The sequence below is a fragment of the Babylonia areolata genome, chromosome 3 (assembly GCF_041734735.1).
Source record: "Babylonia areolata isolate BAREFJ2019XMU chromosome 3, ASM4173473v1, whole genome shotgun sequence".
Classification (NCBI taxonomy): domain Eukaryota; kingdom Metazoa; phylum Mollusca; class Gastropoda; order Neogastropoda; family Buccinidae; genus Babylonia; species Babylonia areolata.
Genome location: NC_134878.1, coordinates 17,186,478 through 17,201,757, shown reverse-complemented (window position 1 = coordinate 17,201,757; position 15,280 = coordinate 17,186,478). Strand labels below are relative to the sequence as shown.

The window sequence follows — 15,280 nt, the reverse complement described above, 5'->3', positions numbered from 1 at the left end:
CACGCACACACACACACACTAAACATGCATCCATGTTCACACATGCACTCTGCCCATCACCCTCACTCACACCAGACCACAGACATACAAAACCAACCACCAAGGAAAAATCAGATTCACCATTAAAGTGATCTTTTGCAACTAATCCTACTTCTTTTTTTTCTTGGTTGGACTAGTTTCATTTTCAGAACATTTCTGTGCGTATTCCCCACCCCACCCCCCTCTCCACCGACACCACCCCCACACAAACTCACTCCTCCACTTGGTGTACTCGGTGTCCACGGCATTCTTCAGCTGTGCCTTGTTCTCCACCGGAGGAGCCTTCTCCCTGAAGAACTCTGCCAGGCTGGCTGGGAAGTACTGCATGGTGCCCGACGACCAGGCCATGGGCGTGTGCTCATGGATGGACGTCAGGATGTCCTTGCACCACGCCATAGGGAAGCTGTCCTGGCCTGACAGCGACAACCATACAAGGTTTGTATCGTATCATGATATTTGGGGGGATGGAGGGGCTGAGGAGTGGGGAGATACAGAGAAAAAGAGAGAGAGAGAGCAGGAGTAGGAAAGAGAGAATGAATGAGGGAGTGAGAGTGAGTGAGACAGTGAGAATGAGTGAGTGAGTGAGTGAGTGAGAGTAAGAGAGTGAGGTTGTTTTGTTGTTGTTGTTGCTGTTTTCTGCTGTGAATCTGTTACCAAAGCCTATCTTTCTTTTCTTTTCTCACTCAGTACTGCCAGTTTGCCCCCCTGACTTTCTCCACCAATTTCATAAATTCATATGGGTTACTAAAAAAATTTTTAAATCACCAAAAAAAACCCAAATGTTATAAGTTTTTAAGTGAAATTTTCAAAACTGATCAGTAACACGAGTCATTTGTGGACAAAATATAAAACTTCCTCCCTTCTTCTGCTATCTTCCAGTGAGATGATACAAAGTATCCATATTTTTTTTGTTTGAAATCTACTCACACTGATGACTTGTAAATGAATCTAGGAATGCATAATGAGTTTGAAACAGAATTCAGAACGCTATACAGCCCCAATCTGGCTCCTTATCTGAGTAGGTGTCTGCCTTGTGACTGGGAAGAAACTGGGTCAGATGCCATTGTTGACACGCACTGTTCACATGAAACAGTCACATCGAAATTCACTCTTCAGTTCGTGAGCAGAGCTACACACTCTGTATTTATTGGTTGCAGTGGAGAGTGGAAAGGTCAGTGAAGATACTGTTAGCTTATAATGTCAATGTGCAAATTAGGTGCCACTCCAAAAACTCAGAAATTTATACGGCCCCAATCCCATTTTTTCATCTGAAACAGTTGTAAAACAGAAAGGCCTTGATCAGGGCCCTGGCGGGCGCAATAGCCGAGTGTTGTACTTTCAATCTGAGGGTCCCGGGTTCAAATCACAGTAACAGCGCCTGGTGGGTAAAGGGTGGAGATTTTTCCGATCTCCCATGTCAACAAATGTGCAAACCTGCTTGTGCCTGAACCCCCTTCTTGTGTATACGCAAGCAGAATATCAAATATGCACGTAAAAGATCCTGTAATCCATGTCAGTGTTTGGTGGGTTATGGAAACCAAGAACATACCCAACATGCACACCCCCAAAAACGGAGTATGGCTGCCTAAATATTAATAAGTGCAGCCATATTTTTTGGTACCTTCATGTCAATTTGGACAAGAATCTTCTTGATATGTCTTCATATGTCAGTTACGTTAATGAAATTCCAATTTTGAAAAAAAAACCAATCTTAAGTCAAAGTTTATAGATGGATAGATAGATAGACAGACATATCTTTTTTTTTGCATGAATCACATTGTTTCCTGCCCCTCTCTATCCCCTTGGCCCAGAAATCTGAGTCAACAGAAAACAAAACTTAGTCATGTCAGCCATAGCAATCGCCTCTTGCTCTTTGATTAGTTTAACTCTACCCACACCCCTGCTTCAAGCATGCTTGATTGCACTGTGCTATCATTTCATAATGTTCTCTTTAAAAAATCTTTTTTTTTTTTTTAAATTCTACACTTTTTTTTTTGTTCAGAACTTTCTCATCTCTGCTGTATCTGTAATTTCCATGTTTTTGTTGTTGTTTTTTTCATAACATTCTGTTCTCCACAAGATGTGGTGTGGCCCAATGATGTACCTTAATTTCCAAGTTTTTTTTCAGAATATTCTCTTCTCCAAAAGTGGTGTGACCAATGATGTACCTGTACTTTCTGGCGGGGGTTCCAAAATATTCTCTTCTCCACAAGAAGTGGTCTGACCCAATGCTGTACCTGTAATTTTCATGTTTTTTGTTTGTTTTTTGGGGGGTTCCAGAACATTCTCTTCTCCACAAGAAATGGTCTGACCCAATGATGTACGTGTAATTTATATCAGTTTTTTTTTTTTTCATAACATTCTGTTCTCCACAAGAAGTGGTGTGACCCCACGCTGTACCTGTGATTTCCATGGCCCGGGCCAGGGTGAGCACCAGCGCCCTGTTCAGCTCCTCCGACTCGCCTGCCAGAATGTTCTGTGGGGAGCCCTTGGACTCAGAGACTATGCGCGAAAGCTGAGGCTGAACCTCGCCGCTGCCCAGGCTGGTGATCAGGCGCAGAGCTGTGCTCTCCACGCTGAAACATGTCAGTATCATCTCAGTTAGGGATTTACCTCTGGCAACTGCTCTCCATGCTAAAACAGTCAGTGTCCTTAGTTTCAGTCAGAATTTTACCTCTGGCAACTGCTTTCCATGCTGAAACAGTCAGTGTCAGTTCAGTCAGGGATTTACCTCTGGCAACTGCTTTCCATGCTGAAACAGTCAGTGTTATTTCAGTCAGGATTTTACCACTGTCCACTGCTTTCCATGCTGAAATATTCAGTGTTATTTCAGTTTCAGTCAGGATTTTACTACCATTTACTGCTTTCCATTCTGATACATCCTTTCAGTCAGGATTGTATGACTGGCCACAGTTTTTTTGCTGAAAAGAAACATTCATTGTCCTCTCAGTCAGGATTGTATGACTGGCCACAGTTTTCCTTGCTGAAAAGAAACATACAGTGGTACACTGGGAACTGCTTTCCTTATAGGAAAAGTCAGTGTCCTTAATTTCAGTCAGGATTTTACCTTTGACCACTGCTTTCCATGCTGATTCAGCGTCCTTTCAGTCAGGATTTTACCACTTGCGACTGCTTTCCACACAAAAACAATCATATTCATTATATTATCCTACATCAGGTCAGGACCCTCCAACTTCCACGTACATATATAAAAATACACGCACTCAACACACACGCACACACAGATCGCAAGCATCTCTCTCTTGCTCTCTCTAATCTTAACACCCAAGCAACCACTCCCCCTGCTTCCAACTCCATCCAGAGGCATTCTCTCCAAGAATCCCACCACCCCTAGTCCCACCACCATTTCCCATCCCTCTTTCAGGCACAAGGAAGAGTGCTATCCTCCTCACCCCTTCATCCCCAACTCCCCCTCCCACTCTCACAATCATTCCCTCACTTCCACTTTCTCCATACAGATAGCTTCTTCTCTCAGTCTCCTCTTATTCTCCACCTCCACTCTACCCTATCCTGAAAACAAAAATGCACACCAAGACAACAAAAAAGTGAAGGAGAAAAAAGAAAAAAAACAACAACACTGCAAACCTTAAAAATGAATTTAAAAAAAAACTCACTCAAAATCAATATTTCTATTCTTTTCTTGTAATTAAAAACTCCTCCAAAACCCCTCCACAACAACACAACATACACAACCCTTCCCCCCCCCCCCCCCCCTCCCTCCCCACACTCCAAAATGTCCATAAAATATACAAATATAAAAATAATGTATGTATGATAGTCAGTCATGTTCCACTATGACCATCAGAACAGCAGAAGATGTCACTGCTGTCCCCAACTATCTGGGCTAGAATTTAGATTATAGTGAAGAGTGTCTTGCCCAAGCTACATCCCCACTCTCTCCGCCAAGATGGTTTTAGGACAGTCGGCACTGGGGATGGCTCCAAAAGGCCAACTGGCATCATAGCAGTTGTAGTAGTAGTAAAAATGATAATGATAATAATAACAGCAATAACAATAAGTTTAATGAAGAAACAAGTGTCTGCCCACCAAAGGTGCAGCTGGTTCTGGTTGGCCTGCTGGATGGAGGCGAGGGTGTAGAGGTGGCTCAGCAGCTGTACCCGGTAGTGGATCTGGGTGTGGTGCAGGCGGTAGCTGAACATCTCCAGCAGTGTGTGCAGGATGCCCAGCGCCTGGTGCTCCACCACTGTCGGCAGCAGCTGACCTGAACAACACATCATGATCATGATGATGGTGATGGTGATGATATGGATACTTATACGGCACCTATCCTCAGTCAGAGACCAAGCTTTAAGCACTTTACAAACACGGGGTCATTTGCACAACAGGCTGCCTATCTGGGTAGAGCCGACTGATGGCTGCCACTGGACGCTCATCATTCATTTCCTGTGTCATTCAATCAGATTTCACGCACACACACATACACACACTTAGACAGACACCTAACATTCTATGTGTATGACCATTTTGTTCATTTAACCTGCCATGTAGGCAGCCATACTCCATTTTCGGCTGGGTGCATGTTGAGTGTGTTCTTGTTTCCATAACCCACCGAACGCCAACATGAATTACAGGATCTTTAGCGTGCGTACTTGTTCTTCTGCCTGCATATACACATGAAGGGGGTTCAGGCACAAGCAGGTCTGCACATATGTTGACCTGGGAGATCGAAAAAATCTCCACCCTTTACCTACCAGGCAACGTTAACAAGATTTGAACAACAGATGGGGAAAAAAAATCACTTTTTTTCCTCTCCATTCATCAAGGAGGGGAGAATACATGTGTTCATTGTGGGCTACAACTCCTACATTCAATCATATCTATGCTAACCTGAACAAAATAGAGGTGGGGAAAAAGATCACCTTTTTTTCTCCTCCACGTTCATCATAGGCTACAATATCCATACTCATTTGTATCTACACTGACCAAAACAACAGGTGAGATGGGAGGGGGGGTAATGTATGTGTTCATTGTGGGCTACAATTCCCACATTTTATCATGAAAAATGATATAAGCTGCCTGCAAAACACACTGAGGTGGGGGAAAAATCACCTTTTTTTCCCCCTCTGTGTCCATCTTGGGCAACAATATCCACATCCATTCATATCTAAACTGACCGAGACAACAGGAGGGAGGGGGGGGAATACATGCCATCATTGTGGGCTACAATACCACATTCAATCATATCTATGCTGACCTACAAAACACACAGAGGTGGGGGAAATAAATCAACTTTTTTTCTACTGCATTCATCGTAGGTTACAATATCCATACTCATTCATATCTACCATGTCCAAAACAACAGGTGGGAGAGGGGAATATATGCGTTCATTGTGGGCTAAAATTCCCACATTCAGTCATGCCTATGCTGACCTACAAAACACAGAGGTGGGGAAGAAACCCTTTTTTTTTTAATCTGTGTTCATCATGGGCTACAGTACCCACATTCATTCATATCTACGCTGACCGAAACAACAGGAGAGAAGGGTGGAATATATGCGTTCATTGTGGGCTACAATTCCCACAGTCTGACCTGAACAACAAAGAGGTTGTGGGGAATAAACCTTTTCCTCTCCATTCATCATGGGCTACAATATCCATATTCATTTATAACTTTGTTGACAAAAACAACAGGAAAGAGGGGGGAACATATGCATTCATTGTGGCCTACAATTCCCACATTCAGTCATGTCTATGCTAACCTACAAAACACGCACAGGTGGGGGGGAAAAAATCACATTTTTTTCCCCTCTGCGTTCCATCTTGGGCTAAAATATCCACATCCATTCATATCTAAACTGACCGAGACAACAGGAGGGAGGGGGGAATACATGCCATCATTGTGGGCTACAATCCCACATTCAATCATTACTATGACGACGTACAAAACACACAGAGGGGGGATGGGGGGGGGGGGGGGGGGGAATCACCTTTTTCCCCCTCTGCATTTATTGTGGACTACAATACCACATTCATTCATATCTACACTGACCAAAAGAACAGGAGGGAGGAGGGAATATATGCATTCATCATGGGTTACAATTCCCACATTCAGTCATTACGCTGATCTGAACAACAAAGGTTAGGAAAAAAAACAACTTCCACTATTTCCTCTGTATTCAACATAGACTACAATATACTTAGTCATTCGTTGACCAGGAGGAAAAAGGAATACATGCGTTCATTGTGGGCTACAATTCCCATATTCAGTCATATCTAAGCTGACCTACAGAGGTGGGGAAAAAGATCACATTGATTGTTTCTTCTTTTTGTCTATGTGTGTTTTGAGTGTGGGTTCTTTGTGTGTCTGTGCAAAGGAGGCACTGCAAACACACGAGTGTGGAAATTTTGACACACCCCATATAAATAAAGTTTGGCGCTGCAAACACACGTGTGGAAATTTTGACACACCCCGTATATATAAAGTTTGGCGCTGCGAACACGCAAGTGTGGAAATTTTGACACACCCCATATATATAAAGTTTGGTGCTGTGAACACACAAGTGTGGAAATTTTGACACACCCCATATAAATAAAGTTTGGCGCTGCAAACACACAAGTGTGGAAATTTTGACACACCCCATATAAATAAAGTTTGGCGCTGCAAACACACAAGTGTGGAAATTTTGACACACCCCGTATATATAAAGTTTGGCGCTGCAAACACACAAGTGTGGAAATTTTGACACACCCCGTATATATAAAGTTTGGCGCTGCGAACACGCAAGTGTGGAAATTTTGACACACCCCGTATATATAAAGTTTGGCGCTGCAAACACACAAGCGTGGAAATTTTGACACACCCCGTATATATAAAGTTTGGCGCTGCGAACACACAAGTGTGGAAATTTTGACACACCCCGTATATATAAAGTTTGGCGCTGCGAACACACAAGTGTGGAAATTTTGACACACCCCATATATATAAAGTTTGGTGCTGTGAACACACAAGTGTGGAAATTTTGACACACGCCATATAAATAAAGTTTGGCACTGCGAACACGCAAGTGTGGAAATTTTGACAAACCCCATACAAAAAAGTTCATTCATTCATTCCTTCAAAGATTCAGCCGCACAAAGGAGCAGTGCAGGTAGGTCACTCACTGATGAACCCCTTGATGCCCAGGGACTCGATCTCCATGTAGACCAGCAGACGACTGTAGGTCTCCACCAGGGCCGGGGCCAGGGCCGTGGTGGACTTCTGCTTGGCCAGCTTGATGACGCGCGTCACGATGCTGTGGATCAGGCTGACACACAACACACAACACACCACGTTCAGGTTAAACAAGCATCTAACTCCTACTTTTCTCCTTTTTCATGTTTGAGTATGTATGATAGAAGGGGTTTTTTCTTTCTTTTCTTTTTTTTTCTCATTTATTTCCTCTTCAAATTATGTGGAAGAAATACTGTTGTTATTTTCAAAATTATTAAAGAAAAAAAGATCTTTTTTAAACCCACACAACTGGAGCATGAAGGATTTACATTATTCAACAAACAACATTCCCCTATTTGTGAACACACACACACACACACACACACACACTCACACACACACACGCACACACACACACGCGCACACACACACACACACACACACACACGCACGCACGCACGCACACACGCACGCACACACGCACGCGCACACGCCCACGCGCACACACACCTCATCTTGGCGTGCACCGTCAAAGAGTCCAGGAGATTCATGGACAGAGGCTGGGTGGGGGCAGAGGCCACTATGTTGCCAGGCAACAGGGTTGTGCTCTTCTGGTTGCCATAGATGCTCTCCAGGAGGTGCCCCATTGGCCGTGCAAAGTACTCCGTGTCTGTACTATCTGCAACCACAACAGCATACCACTCTTCAATGGCAATGGCACAAAAACAAAGACAAGACAAATTTTAAATGAAAAAAAAAAAGAAGAAAGATACATGAGATATTTAAACAACGGGCAATTACGGTAACTCATACTCATAGTGCAGTATTTGTAAGACATGAGCAAACAACTTCAAGCCACTGCTGCTCAGCACTTCCCATCCACTTGCACAAAGGTAAGCAAGAGATATAGAGAAACGTCTACAAATTTCTGGCTTCAATTCTCTGTGGGGAAGTTTATGGATTTCTCAATATCAACATTATATACAAATATATATACATTATATGTGTGTATCTGTCTCTCTCTCTCTCTCATATATATATATATATATATATATATATATGAACATTTTGCTCCATCAAGAAGTGTTGAACATGCAACCACAACTCAGTTTTCCAATCAAATGGCTTGGTCTTTTAGACTTTATAGATTTGAGTGTGTTTGGGTCAAACTAAATCAGAGCTGAACACGGCTTCTGGCTGCATCACCATGTCAAACTCAAAGCAAGGTGCTCAGTCACAGCAGACAGAATCAAGGAAAAATCATCAAAACCATACCTTGGGAAATAAAACCCAAGACCTAGTCCCCAACAGTACTGCAGGTACGCAACATCTACACTGATCCATTAATCTGTGACTATAGTTATTGGTCTACTTCTCTTCAGAGAATTTCTCAGTTTTCATGTAGCACACAAACACACACAGACACACACACTCACAACACATACACACAAACACACAAGTGCACACATGCACATACGCACACACACATGCATGCATTCACACACAATTGACAAAGTTTTGTTAACGCTCATGAACAGTAACATTATATTCACATACAAATATACACATATGTTTGTGCAACACATGCTCACGCCCTCTCTGTTTTTTTCTCTCTCTTTTTTTGTGGGACCTCCATCCTCCTCTTTTTCCCCCCATTCTTTTCTCATTTTTCCTACATTTAAAAAAAAAAATTCTTTCTCGATAAATTTTCACACAGTATTCACTCACACCAACCTTAACTAATAGCTTTCACTCACCTTCTCCTATTCTGGCTCATCAAATGCCTGAATGTATCTTGCACCGTGTGGTCTAGAAATGTACAATGGCTGTAAACATTTGTCTGAGTGTGTTGTTGCTCTTGGGATTTGCTCATTGCATTCTAAATGAGTGTAACGAGTGATTATTTCTGTCTGGGTATATTATTGCTCCAGTGTGAGTTGCAGTGTTAAACTTTCTTTTTTTCTGGTCTTTTTCTGGTCTTTTTCCTTCATGGATTAAAAAAAAAATTAAACAGCAGGGCAAGTGGTATTTGACGAATTTTTTTTTAACTTCTCTTACCCTCACACACACACACACACACACACACACACACACCACACACACACACACAGGTGTATACTTACATGCATTACACAGCAGAGCAATTTTGTAGTCATTTGTGCTGATGGTAGTCCTGACTGTCAGTGTCTGTTTCAGAAACCTGTAAAGACTTGAGTGTTAGAAGGTTACCAAAATACCCACAAAAAATGTGTAACAATGAAAGAATACTAAAGAAGACTGAAATTTATCATACTGAATCTATAAAATAATATATAAATATCAAAATATAATAAAATAATGTTAGACAGCTGTTAACATGTCTACAAAATAATGTGTAAAAAATATATTTAAAAAAAGTGTCAAATGACACATCCTATACACAAAATAATCTGTATAAGCTACAAAAATAAAATAGTGTAAGGAGGTACTTAACGTATCTACAAAATAATGTGCAAAATCAAAAAATAAAACAGTGTCAAAAGGATATTAACATATCCTTGACGTTCTGAGTGGGGAGAGAAAGTACACTGAGGAGATGTTGATTAGAGATGGGAGGGTGGAGGGACTCTGTGTGTGTGTGTGTGTGTGTGTGTGTGTGTGTGTGTGTGAGTGTGTGTGTGTGTGTGAGTGCGCGCGCGCGCAGATTGATCGAAAATTCACATTATCAATTTAAGCATAGTATCTCAGCTAAAATTACAGGCACACAACACACATGTACTCATACGCACACACACTCACACACTCACACACACACACACACACACACACAAACATGCACAAAAGCCCTGTCAGCAAAGCCAGATCATGAACCATCACAATCAACAGAAGCGCAACACACACGCATACACAGCATGCGATATGCAACAAGCAAAACGACCCTAAAACAGTGTGTGACACTCACTCCTGATGTTCCCGCAAACCGTAGGGGATGGGTCGGGAAAGCTTGTCATTCTCGGCCTTCTTGTTGAGGTGTATCCAGATGCAGGTCGAGGCCAGGGCATGGGTTGCCGAGGCCTTGGTGATGTCCGGCACCGGGATCACTTCCTTGTCGTCGTACAGCAGGTCATACAGTTTCAGCACTGGCAGGAAGTCTGTGATCTACACATACAGAACCATCCCTCCCCTCCATGTTTTGTTTTCTTTTTCTGTCGTTGCTAAAGCCCAGCCCATCAAATGATGCCATATTCAGTGCTAAAAAACTGTCAGTATCAATCCGGTTGAATCAACAGAAGAAAAAAATATGTACTGTCTTTCTTTTTCTTTTCTTTTTATTTAATCATTCATGTTTATTTCAAACCATTAGCAACAGAGCTCTTGAACAAATGAACAGCTACAAAAACCGTTGATACATCTAAACATTTCTGCTATAACACAAGCTATGACATGTACTTAGAGCTTGGGCTCACATCAAGGATAGTCACTATATATAAGTATCCACATCAATCAATCAATCAGTCGTTACTCATACACATAAACCTAGACCATGCCCTGACGTTGACAATTACATCAGTTTTTCACCAAAGGACTAAAAACTAACCTGAACAAAAACATAATCATATATAATTATCAAAGCCATACAAAACTAAAAATCACCAATATGCATAAAAAGAATATGACATGGTACAAATGGCATTTTTCAAGTGTAAAAAAAATACAAACAATATTCAAGATTTTCTTGAAAAAATAAGACCATGCCATATCACATTTCAGTTTTGTCTACAAAAAAATGTTTGCAACTTTCATTGTTGTTTCTCCCTTTTGAAAGCATTCACATTCAACAGCACCAAACTGGATTATTTTTTCCCACAGATTTTTCTTTCTATTTTGGGGTGGATTGTACCCAGACACTACTTTTTTCTTCTATCATAACATCTCTGCTGGATCAATTTTTCCAGGTGTTGATTATAATTTCTAGATTTTTCTTATGAAATACTTTACATTTTCAATTACACAATTCCTATTCATTTCATGAATATGGCCTCTCTCCAATATCTTATTAATGCTCTCTTTGATGATAATCTCTTTTTTTTTCAGACTGCAGTCTCAAATCAAAATAAAGAAAGATACAGCCTTTCTAACTTTACCAAAGTCATTAAACATTTTATGTTGTAAATGTGTCCACACTGAATGACGGATTCTTATACTCTGTTTATATTGTAACATACATCATCACCCTGAATTTCTCTAACTGGAGATGATAAAGTATTCTGTGTTCTGTATGAATTCCCCAGCTACAGTCCCCTGAACTCACAGGATTTTTCTGGATGCTTCCAGAGATGAACTGCAGGAGAACCCACATCAGGTGATCCCGACCCTTCCGCAGGCGTTTGCCCTTCAGCTGAGAGACAGACAGCTACATTTGGGAAGAGTAAATGAAGGTTAGTGAAGCTACAACTTTCCATACAGTTCTGTTCACAACTTCAGACATGGACATAGAGGTGAACAAAAAATCCAACAGAACATATACATGGATATATATACTGGTTATTATATATATATATATATATATATATATATAAGAAGAAACCATCAAGAAACACTGCAAACAAAATAAAGACAAGCATTCAAAACATGATTATGCATTACAAGCAGTAATAAATTTAAATGAATAAAAAGAATTCTTTATATAAAAATCAAATTACACACAGAAGCACGTACTCCTATCACTAACAGAAACCCACCCTTTTTTTCTTCTTTTTCTCTTGTTTTGTTAATGCTACAAACAATAACATGCTTAAAAAGTCTACTTCATGCTTTGAACATTTGAATATGACTGTGAAATACAAGTCACAAACAAGAGAATGGACCAAGTTCAATCAAGAACAGAAAGAGTGAGTAGTTCTGTGAAAATATGTATGTAGTCCCACGTTCAAAAGCACAAAGATGCCAACCCCTGTCAAGCGTTTGTAGGAACAATCCAGAAATTTGGTAGGAACATTCTGAAATTGGTAGGAACACTCTGACTCCAAGCCACATCAGCAAACCTACATTTTACCTACAAGGCATACAAACACTTGGGCCTGCCTGCAACATGGTGTAACTGCTAAGATTAAGCTGGCTGGTCCACTAAATGCTGTTTCAATGTAAACACGCATGCGATTAGCTGAGCATCATCATGTGAGACCAATGTAAGTAGTGACTGCCCTGGCCTCGTGATTGATAGGTCGAGAGCCTACGTAATGTTATGAAAGCATGTGACCATGCTATAATGTAGTCACAAATGAACTTGTCCGAACAATTTTGACATTGGCGTAACGTTGGAACAAACAGCAATCGAGCTTAACAAAATATGGCGAAATCGTAACCGTTGGCATCTCCGTATTCGCATGACAGGAGTGTCTGCATGTGGCCACACAAGTGTTTTAAGTTGCACAAAGAACAATGTCTGTGCAGGTGAAAGTGTGCCTGTTGTGTTTGAAACAGAAGCAGGACGGAAAAAGAAATTCTGTTCAAAACTTCAACATGTCTACCTTTAATGTGCAACATATATTGGTGATTGCAGACATTTAATTAAATTATCAAATTTAGTGATTCAATGTAGTTGTTAAAAATAGAATAATAATAATAAAATGAAAGAGAGTGAAAGGAGGTGTATGGTGACAGGTGAGGTGGGGGAGGCAGGATCAACGGAGGGTGGAATCAAAGATGAACATTTGAAATAAAAGAAGTATAAATTCAATTATGGAACACACACACACACGCACACACACACACACACACACACACACACACATCACAAACTAATCACACACACACACACATCACACGCACACACACACACATCACAAACACATCACACACACACGCACACACACACACACACACACACACACACACACTCATCATCCCCACACCACCCAACACATGTGCATGCTCATACACATGCCAAGATGCCCAACTAGCATTGTGTGTGTGCGTGTGCGCGCGCATGCGCAATAAATATGTATGTCCAAAAAATATTTTTCATTTTGTAAATTATCATCTGCAAGTAAACAGTTTCTCCTTTGACTTAGTAAATTCATTAAGACTTGCGATGTTGCATAGGCTGCTTTCATGCAGAAGAAATGTTACCCCTTGTTTTACCTTAACTGATGCAAACTTCATGATAATCCTAGTTACGTTCTTAATTATGCTATTTTCTGAAATCCTCCATGCCCCAATAGGGATCAAAGGTTAATAAATCTTGAATCTTGAGTGTGTGTGTGTGTGTGTGTGTGTGTGTGTGTGTGTGTGTGTGTGTGTGTGCACCTGTCTGGCTGTCTGGCTGGCTAGCTGTCTGTCTGTCTGTGTTGAAGTCTGAATCTGCATCCCTGTATGTATGCATGTTCTTTAGTTTAACATCTTTTCAAAAGACAGTTTACACACACGGAAAAAAGAAACTCAAGCATTTGCATGTGTGATAATCATTATCACAGTTAACTTCTTTTTTTTTCAGAAAGAAAATGAGGGCAGAGGAACATTTTACAATTTTGATATTAGATCTCTTTTTTTTCAGTAACATACTCACCACCAGATTGTCAGAGAAAAATTGTGACATCAAACTCAAAGAAATGCAGGTAAAGCCCTGGCTAAAAATGAAATGAAATGAAATAATAAACATAAAATAAAACAACATAAAAAAACAAAAATCAAATCAAATCCACATCTTTCTTTTATCACAATGTCACCTCTCTGTGAAGATTCTAATTAACTTTTTTTTTTTTTCAAACACACTTAAATCTTCACGAACTGAAAAAAACTGTTCCTGCTCTGGTTTTCTTGTGTTATCAGTTGCCACTGAAATAAAATCTGATCTAAAAGAATAACATAAAAACAAAATAAAATACAAAAGATAACATAAGATTACACAAAACAACAACTTCTGCTCAGAGTTCCACACCAGCAGTTCCATAGTGACATTTTTTGTTTTTATCTTCTTTTTTTTTTTCAAAACAGTAAACCAAGGTCTCATACTTTTAACAGGGCAGGTGGGGTGGGCATCCATCTGAACTCACCTTTTCTTGTCTCTTGTTTGGGGTGGGAGGGGGAAGGGCGTGTGGGGGGTGGCCTCAGTTGCATGCAAGTCACAGAAAAAGCACATCATATTCTGTTCTTTTTTTTTCTCTCTCATCTTCTTCCCCCCCCCCCCCCCCACCCCCCCCAACTCTCTCAATTCCCTCACCTTTTCGTACAAGGCGTTGACCATGTGGGAGAAGGATGCGAACTGGAAGAGCACGAAGAAGATGAGCTGGCTGGACAGGTGCTGCCAGTGCAGCTGGTTGGGGTTCACCTCATCCCCGGAGCCCCCCGACGAGACCGTCTCCGGCTCGTTCTCGCACCGCTCCAGTGCTGCCACCACCAGGTCCACTAACTGCGTCTCCAGCGCCTCGCAGCGCAGCTTCGCCTGTAACAAGTTATGCTTTTCGTTGGGTTTTTTTTTGTCTTTCTTCCCCCCCCCCTTTTTTTTTCTTTCTTAGTAATCTTACCTACTGCTCAAACAACAAAGTAAAAGAAAAATGTAAAGGAAAAGCTCACAGAAACAGATCTCATGTCCTGTTTTTCAACCCTGAAAAGTTCCCTTTGTGGTCCAATGGGCTTTGAGCAACACAGTTTGATTTGACTTGATGTCCTACCTTGATCCTCACATGACTTGCAAATGCTGTGAAATGTGGGTCATACATTCTGCCATTCAGAATACTAGCATGAGAAAAAGGAAAATTAACCTGCTGAATCTTGGTATCTGCCACAAGCATGACTGAAATATCATGCCTGAAGAATCTTTGGAGGATCTAAGAGCTTGCATTATGAACAGTGAAACTCATTTGGAAAACTGCCAAACTGCTGCAATGCAAACTCCTGAGTTGTGTTTTTAAGTGTGTTTCAGATGATGAATTGCCTTTTATTCCGTAATATCAGCTGATGATTTTTCATAACCAACTGCTCAAGCTAATCAATGTAGAGTTCACACAAAAAAAGTATCTACCAGTATCTAGCAGTACCACCGCTAAAAGAACTTTTCAAACCACCCTT

At 41.0% G+C, this 15,280-nt stretch overlaps 1 protein-coding gene across 6 annotated transcripts in view; it reads right to left on the bottom strand.

Annotated features, from left to right (window-relative positions):
• Nucleotides 1-15,280, bottom strand: part of LOC143279785 (mediator of RNA polymerase II transcription subunit 23-like) — a 58,608-nt gene that overhangs the window by 22,698 nt on the left and 20,630 nt on the right. For 3 of the 6 annotated variants that reach the window (XM_076583940.1, XM_076583942.1, XM_076583943.1), the window contains 9 exons: nucleotides 14,433-14,654; nucleotides 11,523-11,624; nucleotides 10,173-10,369; nucleotides 9,355-9,431; nucleotides 7,742-7,910; nucleotides 7,183-7,325; nucleotides 4,108-4,282; nucleotides 2,440-2,615; nucleotides 255-452 (listed from right to left, as the gene is read on the bottom strand). In XM_076583940.1, coding sequence (XP_076440055.1) covers nucleotides 255-452; nucleotides 2,440-2,615; nucleotides 4,108-4,282; nucleotides 7,183-7,325; nucleotides 7,742-7,910; nucleotides 9,355-9,431; nucleotides 10,173-10,369; nucleotides 11,523-11,624; nucleotides 14,433-14,654 — 1,459 coding nt within the window. The remainder of the gene's footprint in view (nucleotides 1-254; nucleotides 453-2,439; nucleotides 2,616-4,107; nucleotides 4,283-7,182; nucleotides 7,326-7,741; nucleotides 7,911-9,354; nucleotides 9,432-10,172; nucleotides 10,370-11,522; nucleotides 11,625-14,432; nucleotides 14,655-15,280) is intronic. The other 3 variants (XM_076583941.1, XM_076583945.1, XM_076583946.1) reach the window with 1 other exon arrangement.